At 49.7% G+C, this 27,970-nt stretch overlaps 1 protein-coding gene across 5 annotated transcripts; it reads left to right on the plus strand.

The window, feature by feature from the left end:
* Positions 1-80: 80 nt before the first annotated feature.
* ACP7 (acid phosphatase 7, tartrate resistant (putative)) lies at positions 81-27,801 on the plus strand. 5 transcript variants are annotated; one of them, XM_055369330.2, is made up of 14 exons: positions 81-169; positions 1,271-1,572; positions 14,701-14,901; positions 15,203-15,385; positions 16,443-16,566; positions 16,796-16,858; positions 16,955-17,069; positions 17,166-17,273; positions 17,367-17,424; positions 17,505-17,572; positions 17,683-17,754; positions 23,244-23,381; positions 26,356-26,385; positions 26,675-27,801. In XM_055369330.2, the coding sequence occupies exons 2-14, from the start codon at positions 1,452-1,454 to the stop codon at positions 26,741-26,743; spliced, it is 1,350 nt and encodes a 449-aa protein (XP_055225305.1). In that variant the 5' UTR covers positions 81-169; positions 1,271-1,451; the 3' UTR covers positions 26,744-27,801. The 5 variants fall into 5 exon arrangements, with proteins under 5 accessions (XP_055225305.1, XP_063557380.1, XP_055225308.1 ...); XM_055369332.2 differs by lacking the exon at positions 81-169 and adding an exon at positions 489-579; XM_063701310.1 differs by having other exon boundaries at positions 26,356-27,801.
* The last annotated feature ends 169 nt before the right edge of the window (positions 27,802-27,970 follow it).

Here is a 27,970-nt window from a genome sequence, read left to right on the forward strand (position 1 = left end):
TCAGAAAGCCCACTGCAATTCCGGGATTCTGGTTTTGTTTTCAGGTTGCCCCGGGCTTCTGAGGAGGAGTCAGTGGGCTCAGCATGGAGAGGAAGGAAGCCGGAAGGAATTGCGAGGAAGATGCAGCGAGGCTGGAAAGGCTGGGGATCCCCCGGTCCTGCACACCTGGGTACCTGGGGATCGGGCAGGGCCAGGATAGGGGCCGGTGTCCGTGCCCTGGGGCTCCCCAGCTGATGAGTGGGCGCCAGAGGGACGAGTGCAGGCTTACCTGCCCGGGGTCTCACCTGGTGGCCGGCTCGGAGGTGGCGGCGGAGACGTACCAAGCCTTCCTGGGTCCCCCTTCCGACGCCACGCCCTGGGGGGGTGGGCGGGTGGGTGTGGGGTGCCCAGGCAGGACCGGCCGGACCTGTGGGACCCGGGGCCCTGGCTGTCTAGGGAGGCTGTCACCCCGAGGCGACCGGCTCTTCCGGGGCTGGGACGGCTGTAGGCGGCAAGAGGCCTCGGCACCCGCGAACTCATAAATACCGGGGCGGCGCTGGTGGCGGGAGAGGCGCGTGCGGGCAGCCGGCGCCCCCGAGGGTGAGCCGGGGTCCGGGAGGGCGTCCCCTTTCCCGGATGGTCCCGACCCAGCTCCATCCTGGCAGCTGGAGACGGAGCTGGAGCAGGCGGGAAAGCGCTGGAGAGAAGGGGGGTGGGTACAGATGGGGGAAGGGCAGGGACGCTGGGGATGGGGAGAGAGGATGCGGCCGCTCTGGCCATGATGGACTCTAAAGGATCTGGGGGTGGTGTGGGAGGATTGGGGTCACTAGGAGCAAAATAGAAGGCTAAGGATGGAGTAGAGAGGCGAGGTTCCGGGGGCAGGCGGGAATGCTTGGCATCTCGGGAGTAGGTAGGAGAACTGGGGTTTCTAACAGCAGGATGGAAAGCTGGGGATGGGGCTGCGGAATGCAACCTCCTACACAGCCTCCACCCCACTCCCAGACCCCCAGCACTGAGAGTGAGCTCTGGTTAGGAGCAAGGCTCTGGAATCAGGCCCTCCTGGGCTCAAATCCTGGCTCCATCCCATCCTAGCTGTGCAGCTGAATCACTCAGCTGCTCAGTTTCCTCATCTGTGATATGGGGATGATAATGCGCACAGCCACCACTTCATAGCAATGTCGTGAGGCCTCTGTGAGTTAATCTATGTCAAGCGGTTGGCACACGGTGAGTGAGGCTCAGAGAGTTCTGCTGCTGTTCCTTAGCGATTCTTATTTTTGGTTTCTCTCTCCAGCACCTGGATAACCACCCGTCTTGAAGGAGACCTCCCTGCCCTCCTGCCTCTGTTGTCCCCCAGAGCACTGCCTGATCATCCTCCGTTCCCCATCCTCCCAGCCCTTCCTGCTGTACCTGTGGGGAGCTGATCTCCTCAGTCCCCCTGCTTTTCCCCTGTCTGCCATCACCACCCCACCACCATGCACCCCCTTCCTGGCTACTGGTCCTGTTACCGTCTACTCCTGCTATTCTCCTTGGGAGTCCAGGGGTCCCTGGGGGCTCCCAGCGCTGCCCCAGAGCAAGTCCATCTGTCTTACCCAGGTAAGTGTCCCTGACTCATTTCTATGCCTCTCCCAGAGAGGCCCAGCGGTGCTTCGTTGTTTGAGGGCTCAGGAATCCCACACTGTGAGCCCCTAGGCGGGTGGCTCATTCATCCTGAGCCTCCGTCATCCACCTCTGTGGAATAGGAAGTACAGGCTGTGGAACACCTGGAAGTGTGGGGAATGATCATGGTGCTCAGCCCACAGAGAGTGCTCCCCTGCTCTCAAAAGGGGACTGCTGCTGTCCTTGTTCATTGCATCTCTGTTGTGTTTCCGGGACCTGGCACGTTTGTTCGTTCATGCATGGTAGGCCTCAGAGCCAGTTGTGGAAGGAACCAGTGGATGAATGATAACAGAGCTGGGTTACCCAGCCGCTTCTCCATCCCTCTTCTCCTCTTCCCCACGAGGCTGACTGCCTCCCGATCTTTGATTAGGATCCTTCCACTGTGGGGGTAAGAGCTTGGACTCTGGACCATTGGCGCCCAGACCACGTGGCTTAGAATCCCAGCTTTGCTATGTACCTGCTGCCTGATCTTGGGCAAGTGGCTTAACCTCTCTGGCCTCAGTCTCCTCATCTGGATAATGGGGTAATATTAGTACAACCTCATGCTGAGGTGTAAATGAGTTGCTACCTGTAGAGGGGCAGAACTGAGGCTGAGTGTGGGGGCTCACACCTGTAGTCTTAGCAGTTTGGGAGGCTGAGGCGGAAGGATCACTTGAGCTCATGAGTTTGGGACCAGCCTAGGAAACATATTGAGACCTCTGCCTCTTAGGGAAAAAGAAAAAATCTTAGACAGGTGTGGTGGCATGCACCTATATAGTCCCAGCTACTTGGGAGACTGAGGTGGGAGGATCACTTGAGCCCAGGAGTTCAAGGCTGCAGTGAGCCATCATTGGCCACTACACTCCAGCCTGGGCAACAGAGAGAGACCCTGTCTTTAAAAAAAAAATGTGGTGGAGGCCAGGCACAGTGGTGCATGCCTGTAATCTCAGCACTTTGGGACACTGAGGTGGGTGGATCACTTGACCTCAGGGGTTCAAGACCAGCCTGGGTAACATGGGTGAAACCCTGTCTCTACAAAAAAATTAAAAAATTAGCTGGGCATGGTGGCTCACGCCTGGTTTCAGCTGCTTGGGGAGCTGAGGCAAGAGGATCGCTTGAGCCCAGGAGGCAAAGGTTGCAATGAGCCAAGATCATGCCATTACACTCCAACCTGGCTGACCGAATGAGGCCCTGTCTCAAAAAAAAAAGGGGGGGGAGGGGGACAGAATGGAGCTTGGCATGTAGCAGCAATTTCCATACACTTTAAATCTCAGGACTGTTTGTTTTACACTGTTAATCTCAGGACCATTTTACACCACTAAAATTTATGGAGAACTTCAAAGAGCTTTAGTTTATGTGCATTACAGCTAGCAATATTTACTAAATAAGGTATTAAAACTGAGGCATTTAAAATTTTTTATTGTCATTTAAAATTAACAATAACAAACACCTTCTGTATTAATGTATATGATATTTTTAAGGAACAAACTGTATTTTGCAAAAGAAGAAATTGAGTGAGGAGAGTGGCATTGACTTGCATCTTTTAAAAATCTTTTATTTATTTATTTATTTTTGAGACAGGGTCTCGCTCTGTCAACCACGCTGGAGTGCAGTGGCACAATCTTGGCTCACTGCAGCCTCCGCCCCGCAGGGTTCAAGTGATTCTCCCACCTCAGCTTCCCGAGTAGCTGGGATTACAGGCACCCACCACCCCATACTTGGCTAATTTTTGTATTTTTTATACAGATGGAATTTCACCACGTTGCCCAGGCTGGTCTTGAATTCCTAAGCTCAAGCGATCCTCCAGTCTCGGCCTCCCAAAGTGCTGGGATTACAGACATGAGCCACTGCGCCCCGCCTAAAATCTCTTTAGTATCTGGTTTGGTAACTGACACCTGGATTCTCCTCAGATCTGTTTTCATTTGAGTCTGTTGTGATTTGTTGTTTTGGATTTTGCCTGTGAAGAAAATCTGTTCTTGCACAGACATGTGGTTGAAACAGGGAGAAAAGTTGCTTGTTTTTTGACACAGGGTTTGGCTCTGTCAGGGTTTGGCACTGGAGTGCAGTAGCACAAACATGGCTCACTGCAGCCTCAACTCCAAGACTCAAGCGATCCTCCCACCTCAGTCTCTCGAATAGCTGGGACCACAGGGGCATGACACCATGCCCAGCTAATTTTTTTTTTTTTTTTTTTTTGAGATGGAGCCTCACTCTATTGGCCAGGCTGGAGTGCAATGGCATGATCTTGGCTCACTGCAAGCTCCACCTCCTGGGTTCAAGCGATTCTCCTGCTTCAGCCTCCCAAGTATCTGGGATTACAGGCATGCACCACCACACCTGGCTAATTTTTGTATTTTTAGTAGAGACGGGGTTTCACCATGTTGGCCAGGCTGGCCTCGAACTTCTGACCTCAAGTGATCCACCCACCTCTGCCTCCCAAAATGCTGGGATTACAGGCGTGAGCCACCATGCCTCGCTCTAGTCCTACTCTTTTCTATCTGTGACAGTTCCTCAGTCATTCCTTATCTTTCCTTGTTTTTCATGTCTTTTACTTCTTCAAAGAAGATAGTTTCTTCTTTTTTTTTAGATAGGGTCTCACTCTGTCACCCACGCTGGAATGCAATGGCGCAATCGTAGCTTACTGCAGCCTCTAACTTCTGGGCACAAGTGATCCTCCTGACTCAGCCTCCAGAGTAACTGGGACTACAGACATGCACTACCATGCCTGGCTAATTCTTTTTATTTTTTGTAGAGACAAGGTCTCACTATGTTGTCCAGGCTGGTCTCAAACTCCTGGGCTCAAGTGATCCTCCCACCTCAGCATCCCAAAGTGCTGGGATGATAGGGGTGAGCCACCATGCCCAGCAGAGAGAGGGTTTCTTAAAGGTTAGTTGCAATGTGGAATCAGAAACCACATGAATGAACTGGCTTGGCATTTGCCAGCCTAGTGACCTTGGACAAAGCGCTTTGCCTGGAGGCCTCTGTAAAAATGGGAAAGGCAGTAAAAACCCATCTCGTAGTGCTGCTGTGACAATCCAGTGAGATCATGGCTGTCCTTTTTCAGCCTACACAGTAACAATGGCAAATACACTCTTATAAGTGCTTTAGACGGATAACTCATTTAACCTGGTATCAACCTTGAGCTGTAGGTACCATTGCTACTCCCATTTGACAAGAGAGACTCACAGCAGGGGAAGAGTCTGACCCCAGTTCACACAGCCTGGGAATCTGAATGCCGGCAGGCTAGCTCAGAAGCCCACGATCTTTGTGGGTTTGTTTGTTTGTTTGTTTGTTTGTTTTGAGACAGAGTCTCACTCCATCGCCCAGACTGGAGTGCAGTGGTGTGGTCTTGGTTCTCTGCAACCTCTGCCTCTCAGGTTCAAGGGATTCTCCTGCCTCAGCCTCCCGAGTAGCTGGGACTACCAGCGCGCATCACCATGCCTGGCTGATTTTTGTATTTGTATTTTTGCATTTTTTTTTTTTTTGAGTTGTAGTCTCACTCTGTTGCCCAGGCTAGAGTGCAGTGGTGAGATCTTGGCTCACTGCAACCTCTGCCTCCCAGGTTCAAGCGATTCTCCTGCCTCAGTCTCTCAAGTAGCTGGGACTACAGGTGCATGCCACCACACCCAGCTAATTTTTGTATTTTAGTAGGGACGGGGTTTCACCGTGTTGCCCAGGCTGGTCTCGAACTCCTGACCTCAAGTAATCCACCCACCTCGGCCTCCCAAAGTGCTGGGATTACAGGCATGAGCCACTGCACCCGGCCCCTAATTTTTGTATTTTTCAGTAGAGATGGGGTTTCACCATGTTGGGCAGGCTGATCTTGAACTCCTGGCCTCAAGTGATCCACCTGCCTCGGCCTCCCAAACTGCTGGGATTACAGGTGTGAGCCACCGTGCCCGGCCTATTTTGAAACTTTTAAATTTTGTACTACTTTTGGATTTAGCAGAAACATTCCAAAAATATTACAGAGTTCCTGTCTCCCCTCACTCAGTTTCCCCTGATGTTAACATTTTATGTAACCATGTACAATGATTAAAACTGAGAAATAAAGATTGGTACAATCCTGTTAACTAAACTACAGATCTCATTTGAATTTCACCCGTTTTTCTACTAATGTCCATTTCCCCTTCCAGAATCCGATCCAGGATCTCACATTGCATTTAGCTGTTGTGCCTCCCTAGTCTCCTCCCATCTATTAGTTTCTCAGTCTTCCCTTGTCTTTCATGCTCTTGGTATTGCTGAGTACCGATCAGCTATTTTGTACAGTATCTCTCGTTTGGGATTTGTCTGATACTTTCTCACCACTGGAATTAAGTTATGTATTTTTGGCAAGACTATCACAGATATGATGTTGTGCCCTTCTTGGTGCATGATACGAAGGATCAAGATGTGGCTGTGACTTATTGCTGTGACTTATTGATGTTGACCCTGATTGTTTCATTAAGGAGGTGCCTGCTGGGTTTCTCCACTATAAATTAATTATTCTTCCCTTTGTAGTTAATAAATATCTTGAGGGAGATGGCTCAAGACAATGCAAATCCCATTTCTCCTCAATGTTTGCTCACTAATTTTAGCATCTTGTTAAAAGATCCTGCTGATAAGTGGATCTTATCGGCAAGAATTAGTGTGGTGTTTGCCTAATGGTGATTTTCTAATTTTCTAATTCCCTCCTTCTTTTTTTTCTTTTTAAATTTTATAACCTTTGTTTTGTTTTGTTTTTAAGATGGAGTCTTGCTCTGTTGCCCAAGCTGGAGTGCAGTGGCACAATCTCGGCTCACTGGAACCTCCACCTCCCAGGTTCAAGCAATTCTCCTGCCTCAGCCTCCTGAGTAGCGGGGATTACAGGCGCACGCTGCCATGCCTGGCCAAGTTTTTGTAATTTAGTAGAGATGGGGTTTCACTGTGTTGCCCAGGCTGGTCTTGAACTCCTGAGCTCAGGCAATCTGCCTGCCTCATCCTCCCAAAGTGCTAGGATTACAGGCGTGAGCCACTGTGCCCGGCCAATAACTTTTAATTAATTAATTAATTAATTAATTTTGAGACAGAGTCTTGCTCTGTCACCCAGGCTGGAGTGCAGTGGCACAATCTCAGCTCATTGCAACCCCTACCTCCCAGGCTCAAGTGACCCTCATCACTTCTGCCTCTTGAGTAGCTGGGACTACAGGGATGCACAACTATGCCTGGCAATTTTTGTATTTTTGTAGAGACAGAGTTTCACCATGTTGCCCAGGCTGGTCTGGAACTCCTGGGCTCAAGCAATCCACCTGCCTCAGCCTCCCAAAGTGTTGGGATTATAGATGTGAACTACTGCGCCCAGCCTCACCACTTCTATTTTTTTTTTTTTTTGGTCTATTGTTCCTATTCAATATAGTAGCTCCTCCCATCTAATTGAAATTTTATTATAAGAAAGAGCTGTCCCTCCCTGCTCCCTTTATTACTTTATTCAATGGTTTATTTACATCACGGACTCATGGATATCCATTTTATTCCATGGGTGAAAAATCTGATGTTATGATTGTCCCAGATTTGGTCTCTCAGAATTCCTTCAGATTGCGTTCTGTGTTCTTACAACAAGCCTCCATCATTTGTGAGCACTTCCTCACTTGATGACATCACAAATGATTCCAGGCTCCTCTTGTGTATTTCCTGTTCCATCCTGGGAAGCACCTATTTCCCACAATAAGTTCCAGTTTCTTTTCTTTTTTCTTTTTTTTTTTTTTTGAGATGGAATTTCGCTCTTGTCACCCAGGCTGGAGTACAGTGGCGTGATCTCGGCTCACAGCAACCTCCGCCTCCTGGGTTCAAGCGATTCTCCTGCCTCAGCCTCCCAAGTAGCTGGGACTACAGGCGTGCACCACCTAGCCCAGCTGATTTTTGTATTTTTAGTAGAGATGGGGTTTCACCATGTCGGTCAGGCTGGTCTCGAACTCCTGACCTCATGATCTGCCTGCCTCAGCCTCCCAAAGTGCTGGGATTACAGGCGTGAGCCACTGCGCCCAGCCCGCCAGTTCCTTTTTATTGGAATATTTAGAAACTAAGATCTGGGCACTAGGTGTGCTCATTGCCACTGGGATGTCATTGCTTCTAGTTCCTCTCAACAAACACAGCGAGGCAACACATGCATGTACACGAAGCTGCATATTCACACATCTATGTTTGAATCTGTATAAAAATTAATTACCTGGTTGGCCACGGTGGCTCAGCACTTTGGGAGGCCGAAGTGGGTGGATCACTTGAGGTCAGGAGTTCGAGACCAGCCTGGCCAACATAGTGAAACCCCATCTCTACCAAAAATACAAAAAATTAGCCAGGCATGGTGGTGTGTGCCTGTAATCCCAGCTACTCAGGAGGCTGGGGCAGGAGAATCACTTGAACCTGGGAGGCGGAGGTTGCAGTGAACCAAGATCACACCACTGTCCCTCCAGCCTGGGTAACAGAGCAAGACAACAACTAAAAAAATAAAAAAATAAAAAAATTGAATTACCATGAGATCATACTGATATCTCTGATTTCAGCCCAGCACCGTGGGTTTATTTTAGCCTTATCTTTCCTTATTTGTAACTTCTTTCTCTAACACTCAGAAACTTCACTCTTACTGTCTACAATATATTTATTTGTTCAATCCTAGTGTATACATAAAGCATGTGGTGGCTCACACCTGTAATCTCAGCACTTTGGGAGGCAGAGGCAGGTGGATCACCTGAGGTCAGGAGTTCAAGACCAGCTTGGCCAACATGGTAAAACCCGGTCTCTACTAAAAATACAAAAAATTAGCCACATGTGTTGGCAGATGCCTGTAATCCCAGCTAGTTTGGAGGCTGAGGCAGAAGAATCGCTTCAACCCGGGAGGCAGAGGTTGCAGTGAGCCGAAATCCTGCTATTGCACTCCAGACTTGGCAACAAGTGCGAAACTCTGTATATATATATATATAGCAGTTGCAGAATCATTTACAGGTGTGCCTGTGAGAAGCACACGATGCCAAGGTGACAGCCTTTATGCACAGTCCTTTTTGTCTTTTGCCTTATAATAATACCCAGTTAGGACACTGTTTCTTGCAGTTATTATTCTTCCTTACCCCCTTCCATGTGGTTATGTTATGCTTTTTTTTTATCTGGTTAGGTCTACTTATTAGTGTTTCTATTCCATATTGGGTTCCCCCCACATCCTGATAGTTTTAATTATTTATTTTGTGGGTGTGTGAGGGAAATGTGAAACATGACTATAGTTCCAGGAGTCAAAATTATACGAAAAGCCTGACTCAGACAAGTGTCTCTGTTTCTTCATCCCTACTACTCTTTCCCATTCCTCTTTTTTCTTTTTTCTTTTTTTTTTTTGAGATGGAGTCTTGCTCTGTCACCCAGGCTGGAGTGCTGTGGTGTGATCTCGGCTCACTGCAACCTTCGCCTCCCAGATTCAAGCGATTCTCCTGTCTCAGCCTCCTGAGTAGCTGGGACTACAGGTCTGTGCCACTACACCCAGCTAATTTTTGTAGTTTTGGTAGAGATGGGGTTTCACTATGTTGGCCAGGTTGGTCTTGAACTTCTGACCTCAGGTGATCCACCTGCCTTGGCCTCCCAAAGTGCTGGGATTACAGGCGTGAGCCACCACACCTGGCCCCCGTTTCTTTCTTTTCTTTCTTTCCTTCTTTTCTTTCTTTTTTTCTTTTTCTTTCTTTCTTTCCTTCTTCCCTCACTCCTTTTCTTTCTTTCTTCCTTTCTTTCTTTCTTTCTTTCTTTCTTTCTTTCTTTCTTTCTTTCTTCCTTTCCTTCCTTCTTTCTTTCTTTTTCTTTGTTTCTCTCCCTCTCTCTCTCTTTCTCTCTCTCTTTCTTTCTTCCTTTCTTTCTTTTTCTTTCTCTCCCTCTCTCTTTCTCTCTCTCTTTCTTTCTTTCTTTCTCTTTCTTTTTTTTGAGACAGGGTCTTGCTCTGTCACCCAGGCTGGAGTGCAGTGAGTGGCACAATCTCAGCTCACTGCAACCTCCGCCTCCTGGGTTCAAGTGATTCTCCTGCCTCAGCCTCCTGAGTAGCTGGATTACAGGCACGCGCCACCCTGCCCAGCTAATTTTTATAGTTTTAGTAGAGACCGGGTTTTGCCATATGGGCCAGGCTTGTCTCGAACTCCTGACCTCAAGTGATCCACCTGCCTGAGCCTCCCAAAGTGCTGGGATTGCAGGCATGAGCCATCGCGCCCAGCTAATTTTTGCATTTTTAGTAGAGATGGGGTTTCACCATGTTGGCCAGGCTGGTCTCAAACTCCTGGCCTCAAAGTGATCTACCCACCTCGGCCTCCCAAAGTGCTGGGATTACAGGCGTGAGCCACCATGTCTGGCCTCCTCTTCTACCTCATTTTCCACTCATCCCCTGTAAGTAATTCATCTCTTTAGTACCTGGTGTACCCTTTCTTTATTTCTTTTGTACAAATGAACAGAGACACCTGCATATTTTCTATACCTCCTTACATTAAGGGCAGCTAACTATACTCTTATGCACTTTGCTTTTTTTGGTTTAACAATATGTCCTGGAAACATTTCATAGCAGTTCTTGGAACTTGTCCTCATTCTTTTTTACACCATTGTGTGGATGTTATTGAGTCACTCTCCTAAATATGGGCATTTAGGTTGTTTCCCGTATTTTGCAATTACAAAGAGTACTGCCATAAATAACCCTGAGCACATGCATTTTTGTATGGCTGGAGGAAGAACTCTTAACATTACACTACATCACACACACGGTATTTTTAAAACCTTGACTTGGGTGCTAACATTTAAGAATTTGAAGCTATCACTTCAAAATCTGGATTTTCATATCTATCTATATACGCTCCTGGGATATAAAAACCACTGTGTAAAGATATGTTGTAGGCTGGGCGTGGTGGCTCACCCAAAGTGCTGATCCCAGCACTTTGGGAGGCCGAGGTGGGCAGATCACGAGGTCAGGAGTTCAAGGCTAGCCTGGCCAACACGGTGAAACCCTGTCTCTACTAAAAATACAAAAATTAGCCAGGCATGGTGGCACGCACCTGTAATCCCAGCTACTCAGGAGGCTGAGGCAGGAGAATCACTTCAACCCAGGAGGTGGAGGTCGCAGTGAGCCAAGATTGCATCACTACACTCCAGCTTGGGCGACAGAGTGAGACTTAGTCTGAAAAAAAAAAAAAAAAGATGTGTTCTAGAAGTCAATAGAAAAGCTGGGCACATGTTCATGCCTGTAATCCCAGCACTTTGGGAGACCGAGGAGGGAGGGTTGCTCAAGTCCAGGAGTTCAAGACCAGCCTGGGCAACATGGCAAGATCCCATCTCTATGAAAAAAAAATTAAAAATCAGCTGGGCATGCTGGTTCATACCTGTGGTCCGAGCTACTCAGGAGGCTGAGGCAGGAGGATCACTTGAACCCAGGAGGCAGGGTATATTAGTTTTGATGCTGTTGATAAAGACATACCTGAGACTGAGAAGAAAAACAGGTATAATTGGACTTACAGTTCCACATGGCTGGGGAGGCCTGAGAATCATGACAGGAGGCGAAAGGCACTTCTTACATGGTGGCGGCAAGAGAAAATGATGAAGAAGCAGAAGCAGAAATCCTTGATAAAACCCTCAGATCTCATGAGACTTATTCACTACCACAAGAACTGCCCCCATGATTCAAATGATCTCCCTCCACGTACCTCTCACAACATGTGGGAATTATGGGTGTACAATTCAAGATGAGATTTGGGTGGGGACACAGAGCCTAACCATATCATTTTGCCTCTGGCCCCTCCAAATCTCATGTCCTCACATTTCAAAACCAATCATGCCTTCCCAACAGTCTCCCAAGGTCTTAACTCATTTCAGCATTAACCCAAAAGTCCACAGTCCAAAGTCTCATCTGAGGCAAGTCAAGACCCTTCCACCTATGAGCCTGTAAAATCAAAAGCAAGCTAGTTACTTCCTAGATACAATGGGGGTACAGGTATTGGGTAAATACGGCCCTTCCAAATGGGAGAAATTGGCTAAAACAAAGGTGTTACAGGGCCCATGCAAGTCCAAAATCCAGCAGGGCAGTCAAATTTTAAAGCTCCAAAATGATTTCCTTTGACTTCAGGCCTCACATGCAGGTCTCACTGATGCAAGAGGTGGGTTCCCATGGTCTTGGGCAGCTCTGCCCCTGTGACTTTGAAGGGTATAGCCTCCCTCCTGGCTGCTTTCACAGGCTGGCATTGAGTGTCTGCAGCTTTTCCAGGAACACAGTGCAAGCTGTTGGTGGATCTACAATTCTGGAGTCTGGAGGACAGTGGCCCTCTTTTCACAGCTCCACTAGGTGGTACCCCAGTAGGGACTCTGTGTGGGGCCTCCAGCCCCACATTTCCCTTCTGCACTGCCCTAGCAGAGGTTCTCCATGAGAGCCCCACCCCTACTTCTGCCTGGGCATTCAGGCGTTTCCATACATCTTCTGAAATCTAGGCAGAGGTTCCCAAACCCCAATTCTTGACTTCTGCGCACCTGCAGGAACAAAACCATGTGGAAGCTGCCAAGGCTTGGGGATTGCACCCTCTGAAGCCACGGCCTGAGCTCTATGTTGTCCCCTTACAGCCACAGCTGGAGCAGCTAGAATGCAGGACACCAAGTCCCTAGACGGCACACAGCACAGGGACCCTGGGCCCTGCCCACGAAACCATTTTTTCCTCCTAGACCTCCGGGTCTGTGATGGGAGGGGCTGCCGCAAAGGTCTCTGGAATGCCCTGGAGATATTTTCCCCATTGTCTTGGGGATGAACGTTCATCTCCTCGTTACTTATGCAAATATCTGCAGCCAGTCTGAATTTCTCCTCAGAAAATGGGATTTTATTTTCTATCCCATCATCAGGCTGCAAATTTTCTGAACTTTTATGCTCTGCTTCCCTTTTAAAACTGAATGCCTTTAACAGGACATCTTGAATGCTTTGCTGCTTAGGAATTTCTTCCACCAGATACCCTAAATCATCTCTCTCAAGTTCAAAGTTCCAATAATCTCCAGGGCGGGGCAAAATCCACCAGTCTCTTTGCTAAAAGATAACAAGAGTCACCTTTGCTCCAGTTCCCAACAAGTTCCTCATCTCCACCTGAGAGCACCTCTGCCTGGATTTCATTGTCCATATCATTATCAGTATTTTTGTCAAAGCCATTCAACAAGTCTCTAGGAAGTTCCAAATTTTCCCACATTTTCCTGTCTTCTTCTGAGCCCTCTAAACTGTTCCGACCTCTGCCTGTTACCCAGTTCCAAAGCTGCTTCCACATTTTCAGGTATCTTTTCAGCAACACCCCACTCTACTGGTACCAGCTTACTATATTAGTCCATTTTCATGCTGCTGATAAAGACATACCCAAGACTGGGAAGAAAAAGAGGTTTAATTGGACTTACAGTTCCATATGGCTGGGGAGGCTTCAGAATCATGGCAGAAGGTGAAAGCCATTTCTTTTTTCTTTCTTTCTTTCTTTTTTTGAGACAGACAGAGTCTTGCTCTGTTGCCAGGCTGGAATGCAGTGGCGTGCTCTTGGCTCACGGCAACCTCCATCTCCCAGGTTCAAGCGATTCTCCTGCCTCAGCCTTCCAAGTAGCTGGGACTACAGGCACATGCCACCACGCCCAGCTAATTTTTGTATTTTTAGTAGAGATGGGGTTTCACCATGTTGGCCAGGATGGTCTCGATCTCCTGACCTCGTGATCTGCCCACCTTGGCCTCCCAAAGTGCTGGGTTTACAGGTGTGAGCCAATACACCTGGCTAGTGAAAAGCATTTCTGACATGGCGGTGGCAAGAGAAAATGAGAAAGAAGCAAAAGTGGAAACCCCTGATAAACTCATCAGATCTCGTGAGACTTATTCACTACCATGAGAACAGTATGGGGGAAACCACCACCTTGATTCAGTCTCCCACTGGTCCCTCCCACAACACGTGGGGATTATGGGAGTACAATTCAAGATGAGATTTGGGCGGGGACACAGAGCCAAACCATCCCACCGAGGTTGCAGTGAGCCGAGAATGCGCCATTGCACTCCAGCCTAGGCAACAGGGCAAGACTCCTCAAAAAAAAAAAAAAAAAAAAATTAGCTGGGCATGGTGACATGTGCCTGTGGTCCCAGCTACTTGGGAGGCTGAGGCAGGAGGATTGCTTGAGCCCAGGAGGCCAAGGCTGCAGTGAGCTAAGATGGCACTACTGCACCTCCAGCCTGGGCAATAGAGTGAGACCCTATCTCTAAGAAAAAAAAAAAAAAAGTCAATAGCTTTGCTGGTACTGGGCCCATTTCCTGCTTGCTTTGTGGCTATTGCCAGATCTGAGTGATGGCTGCACCTTTGAGATAGGGCAGGGTCTACAGTCTTGGCCTCCAGACACCCAAGCTGGCAACCCTTAAATGATATCATGTGTGTAAAATAGTTGGCACAAGACCTGCACACAGTAAATAATGATATTAATAATAATACTCATTCCCCCATATAACCCGAAGTGTACTAGGTACTGTTTCACGTGCTTTATTTATATTTATTCATCTAAGCCTCATAACAACCATATATGGCAGAGACTATTATTTTTCCATTTTACAGACAGGAAAACTGAGGCTCAGAGAGGTGAAGTGATGTGCCCCAGGAAAGCTCAGCTTAGAAATGGCAGAGCTGGCTCATGCCTGTAATCCCAGCACTTTGGGAGGCCAAGGTGGGTGGATCACCTGAGGTCAGGAGTTCAAGACCAGCCTGGCCAACATGGCAAAACTACATCTCTACTAAAAATGCAAAAATTAGCCAGGCATGGTGGCACATGCTTGTAATCCCAGCTACTCGGGAGGCTGAGGCAGGAGAATCGCTTGAACCTGGGAGGCGGCAGAGATTGCAGTAAGCTGAGATTGCACCACTGTACTCCAGCCTGGGCGGCAGAGTAAGACCCTGACTCAAAAAAAAAAAAAAAGAAAAGAAAAGAAATGGCAGGGCTGAGATTGAACTTGGGCAGTTCCAGAACCTGTGTCCTTAACCACTAACTGTTCAACAGTGGTCAACGCCCCTCACTTTTTCTGCACATCCCTCCCACCCTGCCCAGGCTTCACTCCCGGTCTACCCTCTGTCTCTTTCTCCCCAGGTGAGCCAGGCTCCATGACTGTAACTTGGACCACATGGGTCCCAACCCGCTCTGAAGTGCAATTCGGGTTGCAGCCGTCGGGGCCCCTGCCCCTCCGCGCCCAGGGCACCTTCGTCCCCTTTGTGGACGGGGGCATTCTCCGGCGGAAGCTCTACATACACCGAGTCACGCTTCGCAAGCTGCTGCCGGGGGTTCAGTATGGTGAGAGGGGCCCCAGGCTGAGCTGTTGAGGAGGAATGGGAAGAGGAGTGGGATGCAGACTAGAAGCTACCACTGGCCGGTGGCTCAGGCTGGGCTGGTAACTCCTCTGCCTATCTGCAAGCCTGTTGTATGAGACCCCAGGATGAAAACGGAAGGTGCCGGGGAAGGCAGACCGAAGGGGCATGGGCCAACCCCCACCAGTCACCCCATCTCCTCCCCTCCACCAGTCGGGGAAGGATGGGGTTGGAGGGAGGGTCCCGGGGCGCCCCAGCTGACTGCGACCTTTTCCTCTCCCATTCAGTTTATCGCTGTGGCAGTGCGCAGGGCTGGAGCCGTCGGTTCCGCTTCAGGGCCCTCAAGAATGGGGCCCACTGGAGTCCCCGTCTGGCTGTGTTTGGGGACCTGGGGGCTGACAACCCGAAGGCCCTCCCGCGGCTGCGCAGGGACACCCAGCAGGGCATGTATGACGCCGTTCTCCATGTGGGTGAGGCATCCTCAGGGGCGCGCGCAGGGACGGTGGGGGGCGCGCGCAGGGACGGTGGGGGGCGCGCGGGTCGGGGGAGGTGCTAGGACCGTGGAGGGGACAGGGCTGGGGCCAGTGTGTCTCTGAAGGGACAGGGGATGAGACTGGCTACGGAGACGCTGTCTGTGGCCAACCAGCCTGCCTAGGTTAAAATCCCAACTCTGGCGCTCTTGCCAGGAGCAGGGGTTTTCCCCCGTATATTTTGATCAGAGAGAAAGCTGGTTCCGAGTTCGCAGGACTGTTGTGATGACTACGTGAGTTCGCTTTGCCTCACAGGGTGCAGGTGCACTTCCGTGTCCTTGTGCTGGTTATTATTATTGTTGCTGCTGCTGTTATTTAAGAGGGGGAAGGGAATTAGATGGGTAATGGGGATTGGGGATTGTGTGCTTCAAAGTGCAGACTCTGGAATCAGGCTCCCTAGGTTTTATTTCTACATCTTCACTAGCCAGCTGTGTGACCTGGGGCCTCAGTTTCCCCATCTGAAATGGGAATAATAATAATAATACTCATCTTGGGCCAGGCGCAGTGGCTCATGCCTGTAATTCCAGCACTTTGTGAGGCCAAGGTGGGTGGATCACTTGAGGTCAGGAGTTCGAGACCAGCCTGGCCAACATGGTGAAACTCCATCTCTACTAAAACTACAAAAATTAGCCAGGTGTGGTGGCAAGTGTCTGTAATCCCAGCTACTTGGGAGGCTGAGGCAGGAGAATCGCTTGAACCCAGGAGGCAGAGGTTGCAGTGAGCCAAGATGGCACCACTGCACTCCAGCCTGGGCAGCAGAGGGAGACTCTGTCTCAAAAAAAAAAAGTGCCCATCTTGGCCTGGCACAGTGGCTCACACCTGTAATTCCAGCACTTTGGGAAGCTGGTTTTGAATTCCTGGGCTCAAGTGATACTCTTGCCTTGGCCTCCCAAAGTGCTGGGATTAACAGGTGTGAGTCACCATACCTGGCTCTCTCAATTCCAATGAAAGCAGAGCTGGGCCTGGGTCCTCACCCTCCTTCCGCCCCCTCCCCCAGGAGACTTTGCCTACAACCTGGATCAGGACAACGCCCGTGTTGGGGATAGGTTCATGCGGCTCATTGAACCCGTGGCTGCCAGCCTGCCGTACATGACATGCCCTGGGAATCATGAAGAACGCTAGTGAGGACCGAGGGTGGTGGCGGTGGGCGAGGGCTGGATCAATGGAAATGGTCTCGTTCTTCTTAGTGTCTCCCTTGAGTCTCTCATGCTGCAACATTTCAATTGTGGTAGCAAGAGGAAATGGGGGTGGGCTGGAAGCTGGACTCAGGGCCTGACAGTGGCGGGGCATAGGAGTAGGGCTATGAAATTCAGTCCTTCACCTCCATCCCTTGTACTTCCTTTATTCCAGCAACTTCTCTAACTACAAGGCTCGCTTCAGCATGCCGGGGGATAATGAGGGCCTGTGGTACAGGTAATGTGGGGGTGCTGGGGGACTGGCCCTCTCCCCTGAAGGATGGGAGATGCAGGGGAGCCCTGGTCCCTGACCCCTGCCCTTTGACTCCTCCAGCTGGGATCTGGGTCCCGCCCACATCATCTCCTTCTCCACCGAGGTCTATTTCTTTCTCCATTATGGCCGCCACTTGGTACAGAGGCAGTTTCGCTGGCTGGAGAGCGACCTCCAGGTAACCTGGGTGGAGGTCCCCTGTAGTCCCCCGGCCAGCCCCACCTCCCCCTCCACCCCCGACTCCTAGCCCCTCACCCTGGGCCCTTCTCTCTAGAAAGCCAATAAGAACCGGGCAGCCCGGCCGTGGATCATCACTATGGGGCACCGGCCCATGTACTGCTCCAACGCAGATCTGGACGACTGCACACGACATGAAAGCAAGGTGAGGTCCCTCCCTGGGAGACAGTGGGGACATGCTGAAAGCCAGGTGGGTGTCAGTCTGCGTCACCCTCACCCGCTCATTCACCCTGCCCAGGTCCGCAAAGGCCTCCAAGGCAAGCTGTACGGGTTGGAGGATCTCTTCTACAAATATGGTGAGCGACCCTCAGGACCCATGCCCCACACCCCACCTCTCCCCAATTCAGAGGCCTGATCCCCGCTTGCTCTGTCTCAGGAGTGGATCTGCAGCTGTGGGCTCACGAGCACTCGTATGAACGACTGTGGCCAATTTACAACTACCAGGTGAGGCACGTGAAGGGCTGAGCGCCCACACAGCTGGGGTCAGGGTGGTCAGAAGGCCCAGGCACGGCCTCGTGTGACTGCCTGCCACCCAACGTTGTTCCCTTCCCCAGGTATTTAACGGCAGCCGAGAGATGCCCTACACCAACCCGCGAGGGCCTGTCCACATCATCACAGGATCTGCTGTGAGTAGGGGGAAGGGTGGCTTTGCCTTCTCTCTCTATTCCTATCTATGGAGGGCTAACTTTGTTCCAGACTGAGTGCTGGGTGCTTTATATAGTGGATATCACTTAACCCTCAGCCCTAAGGTCGGGAACTCCTAGCAGTATGTCCATTGGACGGATGTAGGAACAGAGGCACAGACAGGAAAATACTTGCTCAAAGTCACAGGTCAAATAAGTGGCAGAGGTTGGGAGCTCTCCCACCATAAAGTTACTCTAGTTCCCTTTTTAATTAATAACTACCATGGAGGTCCAGGCACAATGACTCATGCCTGTCATCCTAGCACTTTGGGAGGCCGAGGCTGGGGGATCACTTGAGGCCAGGAGTTGGAGACCAGCCTGGCAAATACAGCAAAACCTTGTCTATACAAAAAAAAAAAAAATTAAAAAAGAAATTAGCTGGGCAAGGTGGTGCTTGCTTGTAATTTTAGCTATTCAAAAGGATGAGTCAGGAGGATTGCTTGAGTGCAGGAGGTCAAGGCTGTAGTGAGCTGAGATCTCGCCATTGCACTCCAGCCTGGGCAACAAAATGAGCCCTTTCACACACACACACACACACACACACACACACACACACACACACACACACACAAAAGATACTGGGTGGCTAGGTGCAGTGGCTCATTCCTGTAATCCCAGTACTTTGGGAGGTTGAGGCAGGAGGATTGCTTGATCCTAGGAGTTTGAGGCTACAATGAGTTATGATCGCACCAATGCACTCTAGCCTGGGTGACAAAGCAAGATCCCATCTCTAAACAACAACAACAAAACTATCTTGGGGGAGATCCTGTTAGACCATGCAAATGCCCTGTTTCTTTTTTTTTTCTTTTTGAGACGGAGTCTTGCTCTGTTGCCCAGGCTGGAGTTCAGTGGCATGATCTCAGCTCACTGCAACCTCCGCCTCCTGGTTCAAGAGATTTCCGGCTAATTTTTGTACTTTTGGTAGAGATGGGATTTCACCACGTTGGCCAGGCTGGTCTCAAACTCCTGACCTCAAGTGATCTGCCTGCCTAGGCCTCCCAAAGTGCTGGGATTACAGGTGTGCCTGGCCCAAATGTGCTGTTTCTCCTCAAACTTTCACCCTCTTATTTTAGAACCCATTAGTGGATGCTGCCTCTTAACAGTTATTACTAAGCTCTTCCAATGAGGACTTTCTTTCTTTCTTTCTTTCTTTCTTTCTTTCTTTCTTTCTTTCTTTCTTTCTTTCTTTCTTTCCTTCCTTCTTTCTTTCTTTCCTTCTTTCTCTTTTCTTTCTTTCTTTCTTTTTTCTTTCTTTCTCTTTCTTTCTTTCTCTCTCTCTTTTCTTCCTCCCTCCCTCCCTCCCTTCCTTCCTTCCTTCTTTCTTTCTGTTTTTTTGAGACGGAGTTTCACTCTTGTTGCCCAGGCTGGAGTGCAGTGGCACGATCTCAGCTCACTGCAACCTCCACATCCCGGGATCAAGCAATTGTCTTGCCTCAGCCTCTCAAGTAGCTGGGATTACAGGTGCCCACCCCCATGCCTGGTTAAGTTTTATATTTTTAGTAGAGATGAGGTTTCACCACGCTGGCGAGGCTGGTCTCGAACTCCTGACCTTGGGTGATCGGCCCACCTCAGCCTCCCAAAGTGCTGGGATTACAGACAAGAGCCACCGCGCCCGGCCTTATAGTGCCGTTCTAATGGGGATTTTCTGTCGCCCTCACTCTTCCAAGATTTATGAATTGAGATCCTCCTGCAAGGCTGACTTGTGTCTTCTGCCACATTTGTTCAGTTGGTTAATTGTTTATTTATGTCCATGTGAACTCATGGGTAATTTATTTTACTCTGCGGGTTATTATCCAACATGACTGTTATTTATCTGGATGTTTAAGTTGTGCCAGCTTTGGCAATCAGTGGGCTCCTGTCTCCTTTCCACTCATCCCCTCCTTATTCTCTGGCACTTCAAAACATTCCAGGATCATCATGTGTTTTATTTTTTTTTTTTTTTTTTGCTCAGCCTTAGAATCTACCCCTTCTCCATGGAGTGAGGCTTAGTTTTTTAATTTTTTAATTTAATTTTAAAAATTTTGGCCACATGCAGTGGCTCACGCCTATAATCCCAACACTTTGGGAGGCTGAGGCGGGCAGGTCACTTGAGGTCAGGAGTTTCAGACCAGTCTGGGCAACATGGTGAAACCCCATCTCTATCAAAAAATACAAAATTTAGCCATGCATGGTGGTGCACACCTGTAGTCCCAGCTACTTGGGAGGCCAAAGTGGGAGGATCATTTGAGCCCAAGAAGTCAAAGCTGCAATGAGCTGAGATTGTGCTACTGCACTCTAACCTGGGGACAGAGCGAGACCCCATCTCAAAAAGAAAAATGTTTTTAATAGAGACAGTCTCACTACGTTGCCCAGGCTGGTCTCGAATTCCTGGGCTTAAGTGATCCCCCAGCTCGGCCTTCCAAAGCTGCTTCTTACAAATGATTAAGAGCAAAGAGAGGCTGGGTGTGGTGGCTCATGCCTGTAATGCCAGCACTTTGGGAGGCTGAGGTGGGTGGATCACTTGAGTCTAGGAGTTCGAGACCAGCCTGGGCAACATGACAAAACCCTGTTTCTGGTAAAATAATAATTATTGTTATAATTATATATGTATACATATATATAAAAGTAAGAATCACTTGTAATAAAAATTCAAACAGTTACAGAGGGCAGGAGGTGAACAGAAGCCACTCACACCACACATTGCCCCACTCTCGGTTGTTGACTCTTTTTAGGCATTTTACAATGTTCTCTGCATATACAAAGGAGTAATTGTTTAGATAGAGACATGTTACTGTATTGCTTACTTAAAAAAAAAGCACTTAGATCGTGGGTCATGCCCTAGTGGTTCTCAAACTTGGTGCACATCAGAATTACCTATGGAGCTTTCAAAAGTCCAGTGCTTGGGCCTGACCCCGGACAAAATACCAGAATCCCTGGCATTGATCTCCCAGAGTAGCTGCCACGCGGAGCATGAAATAGAATGCTGTCAGCACCAGATGGCTTCTCACGGCCCTTGGCAGCCAGGCTCTGCCCATGGGTGATTGCTATTCTGATTTTATCAGCACAAATTGGTTTTTTTCTTTAATTAAGAAATTTGAGGCTGGGCGCGGTGGCTTACGCCTGTAATCCCAACACTTTGGGAAGCTGAGGCGGGCAGATAACCCAAGGTTAGGAGTTTGAGACCAGCCTGCCCAACATGGCAAAACCCCATCTCTACTTAAAACACAAAAACTTAGCCGGGCATGGTGGTGGGCACCTGTAATCCCAGCTACTCAGGAGGGTGAGGCAGGAGAATCGCTTGAACCCAGGAGGCGGAGGTTGCAGTGAGCCGAGATCGTGCCATTGCACTCCAGCCTGGGCAACAAGAGCAAAACTCTGTCTCAAAAATAAAAAAGAAAAAATAAATTGAAATTATTTCAGACCAACAGAAAAGTTGCGCTAACAACACAAGGACTTTCCATATCCACTTCACCAATATTTCCCAAATATGAACATCTAACCACTTTTATTTATTTATTTATTTATTTATTTATTTTGAGACAGAGTTTCACTATTGTTGCCCAGGCTGGAGTGCAATTGGCATGATCTCGGCTCACCGCAACCTCTGCCTCCCAGGCTCAAGCGATTCTCCCACCTCAGCCTCCTGAGTAGCTGGGATTACAGGCCTATGTCACCACACCCGGCTAATTATTGTATTTTTAGTAGAGACGGGTGTTTCACCACGTTGGCCAGGCTGGTCTCGAACTCCTGACCTCGTGATCTGCCCGCCTCGGCCTCCCAAAGTGCTAGGATTACAGCCATGAGCCACTGCGCCCGACGTCTCTTTCATTCCTTTCATCAGAAACATTCTGTACTCTTTCTTCATTTTTCATGACCTTGACAATTTTGAAAAGCACAGCGAGTTGTTTTGTGGAATTTCCTTTGGGTTTGTTTGATGTCTGCTCATGATTAGATAGAAGTTGTGCATCTTTGCTAAGAATACACAGAACAGATACTGTGTTCTTCCCAATACATCCTGCAAGGAGGCGCATGGTGTCTTTTTTGAGTTAGGATCTCACTCTGTCCCCAAGGCTGGAGTACAGTGTTACAGTCTCGTCTCACTACAGCCTGGACCTCCCAGGCTTAAGCAATTCTCCCACCTCAGCCTCCTGAGCAGCTGGGATTACAGGCATGCACCACCACGCCCAGCTAATTTTTGTATTGACAGGGTTTTGCCATGTTGCCCAGGCTGGTCTTGAACTCCTGGGCTCAAGCAATCTGCCCGCCTCGGCCTCCCAGAGTGCTGGAATTACAGGCGTGAGCCACTGTGCTCGGCTGCACGATGTCTTTTTAACCTCTTTGAGCCTCTGATTTCTCAGCTGAAAGTGTGGTATGGATGGGTCTCATTACTGATGACGATCACTTTGATCACTTGGTTAGGGAGGTATCTGCCAGCCCTCTCCACCATAAAGTGACTCTCTTTTTTCCTTTGTAATTAACAAGCATCTCCTGGAGAGATACTTTGAGACTATGCAAACATCCTGTTATGCCTCAAACTTTCCCTGCTAGTTTTATCATCCATTCATGATCCTTGCTTCAATCCAGTACTACAATGCTGGGTGCAAAATGGTGATTTTCCTCACCCCGGCATCCTCTCTGCTCCTCATGCCTGGCTTTTCTGCTGCAAGCACGAGCATTCTGTTTCCCCAGGCGCTGTTGTTTTAAAAAGCTTTCTTGGAAGGTCTACTGTGCAGCCAGGCTTCAGATCCAGTGATTTCTCTGTTCTTCAAATTGCTTTTTCTCCTTCACACACATCTTGGCCATCTTTCTGTATCACCCCGCTTCCCTGCTTTGCGATGGCTGTGCTATAATGTATTTAACTGACTCCCTGATGGGTGTTGGGATGGCTTCCACGTTCAGGGCTTTCACTGTAATGCTGTAGTGGGCAGCCTTACACAGCCGTGTACTTTTCTAGAAGTCAGAGACCCGGAGCAAGGGAAGCCTGCCTGGGACAAATTGTTCAATTGTGAGTATTATTGTGGCCAAGTCTTTTTGTTTTTGTTTTTTGTTTGAGACAGTGTCACTCTGTCTCCCAGGCTGGAACGCAGTGGCACAGTCTCGGCTCACTGCAACCTCCACCTCCTGGGTTCAAGCAATTATCCTGCCTCAGCTTCCCAAGTAGGTGGGAGTACAGGTGCCCACCACCACACCAGGCTAATTTTTGTATTTTTAGTAGAGACAGGGTTTCACCATGTTGGCCAGGCTGGTCTCTGACTCCTGACCTCAAGTGATCTGCCCTTCTTGGCCTCCCAAAGTGCTGGAATTACAGGCATGAGCCACTGCGCCCGGCCTCTATGGTGGTAAAGTCTTCACTGTCTTCCTTGAGGGCAGCAGGGTCCTGGGCTAGCAGGTCATTTCTGCTTCCCTGCGGGTCCTCCACCTGCTCTGGGTCTGATCAGTTCTCCCCGCCCCAGGGCTGTGAGGAGCGGCTGACGCCCTTTGCTGTCTTCCCGAGGCCCTGGAGTGCCGTGCGTGTGAAGGAGTACGGGTACACGCGGCTGCACATGCTCAACGGGACCCACATCCACATCCAGCAGGTGTCGGACGACCAGGTCAGTGAGGGGCAGGCCGAAGTCACCTGACTGTACAGCCAGGCCCCGCCAGGCAAATGAGCTGTTAAAAACATGGACTCGGCCGGGCGCAGTGGCTCATGCCTGCAACACCTGCAATTTGGTGGGGCTAAGGTATGAGGATCGCTTGAGTCCAGGAGTTCAAGACCAGCCTGGGTATCATGGTGAGACCTAGTCTCTACAAAAAATACAAAAATTGGCCAGGCACGGTGGCTCATGCCTGTAATCCCAGCACTTTGGGAAGCCGAGGCAGGCAGATCACAAGATCAGGAGATCGAGACCATCCTGGCTAACATGGTGAAACCCCTTCTCTACTAAAAATACAAAAAAATTAGCCAGGCGTGGTGGCAGGCGCCTATAGTCCCAGCTACTCGGGAGGCTGAGGCAGGAGAATGGCGTGAACCCGGGAGGCAGAGCTTGCAGTGAGCCGAGATTGCACCACTGCAGCCTGGGCGACTGAGCAAGACTCCGTCTCAAAAAAAAAAAAAAAAAAAAAAAAAAAATTAGGCCAGGTGCGGTGGTTCATACCTGAAATCCCAGCACTTTGGGAGGCTGAGGTGGGCGGATCACTTGAAGTCAGGAGTTAGAGACCAGCCTGGCCAACATGGTGAAACCCCGTCTCTACTAAAAATACAAAAATGAGCTGGCCATGGTGGCGGGTGCCTGTAATCCCAGCTACAAGGGAGGTTGAGGCAGGAGAATCACTTAAATCTGGGAGGTGAAGTTTGCAGTGAGCCGAGATGGCGCCACTGCCCTCCAGCCTGGGAGACAGAGTGAGACTCTGTCTTGGAAAAAAAAGGAAAATTAGTCAAGTGTGGTGGCAGATGTCTGTAGTCCCAGCTACTTGGGAGGCTGAGGCAGGAGGATCACTTGAGCCCAGGAGTTAGAGTTTGCAGTGAGCTATGATCTCGCCTCTGTACTCCAGCCTGGGCAACAGAGTGAGACCCTAACTCAAAACAAAAAAACGAACAAATGTGGACTGTAGAACTAGAAACCTGCTCCTGCTACTTACCAGCTGAGTGACCTTGAGTCACTCATCTAATTTTTTTTTTTTTTTTTTGAAATGGAGTCTCGCTCTGTCACCCAGGCTGGAATGCAGTGGTGCAGTCTTGGTTCACTGCAACCTCCACCTCCCAGATTCAGGCAATTCTCCTACCTCAGCCTCCCAAGTAACTGGGATCACAGGCACCCACCACCACACCCGGCTAATTTTTTGTATTTTTAGTAGAGACAGGGTTTCACTATGTTGGCCAGAATGGTCTCGAACTCCTGACATCAGGTGATCTGCCCGCCTCAACCTCCCAAAGTGCTGGGATTACAGGTGTGAGCCACTGCGCTGGGCCCACTTATCTAACTTCTTTGCCTCAGTTTTCCCATCTGTGAGAGGGGATAATCATAGTTTCCACCTCACAGGACTACATGGGGGTTGAAGGACTTATTATATATAAAATGCTTAGAACAGTGCGGAACTTGGTAAATTCTGTAGGTATTTACCATTGTGAGGCAGGGGAAGATAAAGATGGGGGGTGGGACACAGGTAGGGGAAAACAATAAGATGAGTATGTGGTAGAGGTGGCTTAAGGTTAGGTGGATCCAAATAATAATGGCTCACCTTTCTTTATTTTTGCCATTGTAGTTTTAAAATAATGACAATATTTATGATTTATTGAGCACCTACTGCATACCAGGCACTGCCTAGATGCTCTGCATTTAGTAGCACTTTATTTATTTATTTATTTTTGAGACAGAGTTTCACTCTGTCGCCCAGGCTAGAGTGCAGTGGTGCAATCTAAGCTCACTGCAACCTCCACCTCCCGGGTTCAAGCAGTTCTCCTGCCTCAGCCTCCCGAGTAGCTGGGATTACAGGCACATGCCACCACACCCGGCTAATTTTTTGTATTTTTAGTAGAGATGGGGTTTCGCCATGTTAGCTAGGCTGGTCTTGAACTCCTGACCTCAGGTGATCCACCCACCTGGGCCTCCCAAAGTGCTGGGATTACAGGCATGAGCCACCGCGTGCGGCCCCAGTAGCACTTTATACACCAAAACAATCCCACAGGAGTGGATTTCCTCTCCATTTTATAGGTGAGGGAACTGAGGCTCAGAGAGGGGAAGTAATTTTCCCAGGGTCACACAGCGGGAGGACGGCCAAGCTGGGATCTGATAGCTACCATTTATCGAGTGGCACATGCACAGGGCGCAGACTTTTGTGTGCATGATCTCACTCTGTTCTCGTGATGACTCTGGGCATCTATTACTTTGTGCATTGCATAGAACATGGAAGTTTTGCTCAGAGAGTCCAGCAACATGCTTAAGGCCACCTAGAGGGTGGATGCGCTGGCCAGGTGCAGTAGCTCATGCCTTTGGGAAGCTGAGGCAGGCGGATCACTTGAGGTCAGGAGTTCGAGACCGGCCTGGCCAACATGGTGAAACCTTGTCTCTAGTAAAAATACAAAAATTAGCCAGGCATGGTGGCAGGCGCCTGTAATCACAGCTACTCGGAAGGCTGGGGCAGGAGAATGGCTTGAACCTGGGAAGTGGAGGTTGCCACTGCACTCCAGCCTGGGTGACAGAGCAAGACTCTGTCTAAAAAAAAAAAAAAAAAAAAAAAGAGGAGAGAGAGAGAAAGAGTGGATGTGCTGGAATATAAAGCAAGGTCTGTCTGACTCCAGAGTTTGTGCTCTAATAACAGCCTACACTTACATAGCCCTTTCCATATGCTGGGCTCTGTTTACAAATACTATCTCATTTAACTCCCACAACATCTATGATGTGGGTACTGTTACTCTTCCTATCACTTTTCAGATGAGGAAAACTGAGGCCCAGAGAGGCCTAGCCACTTGCTCAGGGTTGTACAGCCCATCAGAGGGCAGCGAGGGGATTGGAACCCAGGCCATGTGGCCCCAGAGTTCAGGCTTTCAGCTCTAACTACTGTCCCTGTTTTTGTCCCTCACAGGATGGGAAGATCGTAGATGATGTCTGGGTGGTGAGACCCCTGTTTGGCCGGAGGATGTACCTCTAGGGATGGTGGCAGCTCTCCTCCAGAAGCCTAGGTTTTGCCGCCTTGGCTGCTGTGACCAGAAACTGCCCAGGCCTGGGTGGGGAGTTGGGTGGGCCCTGACTCCCCTGCCCTCCAGAGGCCCCATGTAGGGTACATGCAGCCCTATGGAGCTGGGGCAGCTGTTCCCTCCTGGAGAGGTGGGAGTCCTGGCTGGCTGTGGAGGGAGGGCAGGTGTGCGGGCACAGAGTGACACAGGGCAGGTCTCTGCTGGCAGGGCCCCACCCTCCTGCATAGCTCTGATCGGGCGAGGTGCCTACGGGGCTTCAGGAATCAAGAGGCTTAAGCTGTGGCTCCATGGATTCTGCACATCTGCGGGGGATGCCCCTGGGCTTCCTCCTCTCCTGCCCACCCGGCAAGGGCATCGCCAGGTGGGCACAACCGTCATGACACTACTCACCAGCAGGTGGCGTCAGGGGCTTTTTCTTCTGAGCCCAGCACTGAGAGTTGGTCTGAAGCCTGGCTCCTGCTTCACTGCTCCAGGACTGCTACGAAGAGTCCCTTCATGCCTCAGTTTCCCAGCCTGGCACCATCTTATCCGGGAAGACGAGACGTGTTAACACTCTTGCCTCCTAGCTAGGACAGATGACAAACCGCAAGAGCCACAGACTTGCCAGTTCCTTCCCTCTTTCCTTCCTTTCTTTCCTTTCTTTTATTTATTGAATCATAATTTATTGAGCATCTACCATGTGCCAGGCTCTGTTCTCAGTGCTGGAGAGACAGCTGTGAATGAGACAGAGATCTCGGCCCTCACAGAGCTGACATCCTAACCAGAGAGTTGGACAAAAATCACGATAAATGAGTTGGTTAAATAGCGATTTGTGAGTAGAAAACGCAGGGACGGTGAGAGAGCAGTTTCAATTTTCAGGGGGATCTCACTGAGAGGGCAACATTTGATCTGAAGGAGGTGGGGAAGGAGCCAAGTGGGCAGACATCTGGGGAACGAGCATTCCAGGCAGAGGAACAGCCATTGCAAAGGCCCTGAGACAGAAATGTGCCTGGCCAGCTGGGTACAGTAACTCACATCTGTAGTCCCAGCACTTTGGGAGGCCGAGGCGGGCGGATCACTTGAGCCCAGGAGTTTGAGACCAGCCTGGGCAACACAGCGAAACCCTGTCTCTACCAAAAATATGAAATTTAGCTGGGCATGGTGGTGTGTGCCTGTAGTCCCAGCTGCTCAGGAGGCTGAGGCGGGAGGATGGCTTGAGCCCAGGAGGTTGAGGCTGCAGTGAGCCATGATCACGCCACTGCACCCCAGCCTGGGCAACAGAGCAGGACCCTGTCTCAAAAAGTATATATAAATAAAAAAGTTTTAAAAAGAGAAAAATAAAACAAAGAAACGTGCCTGCCCTGTTGGAGTGTCCACGAGGAGGCCACTGTGGCTGGAGCAGGGAGAGTGAGAGGGAGACCAAGCTTGAGGACAGGGCAGTGGTGGGGATGGCTTGTATGGAGCTTTACAGGCCACAGTGAGGACTTTGGGTGGAGCCAGGGGAGGCTCTGAGCAGGTGAAGGA

The sequence above is a fragment of the Gorilla gorilla genome, chromosome 20 (genome assembly GCF_029281585.2).
Source record: "Gorilla gorilla gorilla isolate KB3781 chromosome 20, NHGRI_mGorGor1-v2.1_pri, whole genome shotgun sequence".
Classification (NCBI taxonomy): domain Eukaryota; kingdom Metazoa; phylum Chordata; class Mammalia; order Primates; family Hominidae; genus Gorilla; species Gorilla gorilla.

Coding starts and splice junctions, on each gene's coding strand:
- ACP7 (XM_055369330.2), top strand. CDS start 1,452: ATGCACCCCCTTCCTGGCTACTGGTCCTGTTACCGTCTACTCCTGCTA. Junction 1,573..14,700: donor AGTCCATCTGTCTTACCCAG/GTAAGTGTCCCT, acceptor CTTTCTCCCCAG/GTGAGCCAGGCTCCATGACT. Junction 17,070..17,165: donor GGCTGGAGAGCGACCTCCAG/GTAACCTGGGTG, acceptor CCTTCTCTCTAG/AAAGCCAATAAGAACCGGGC.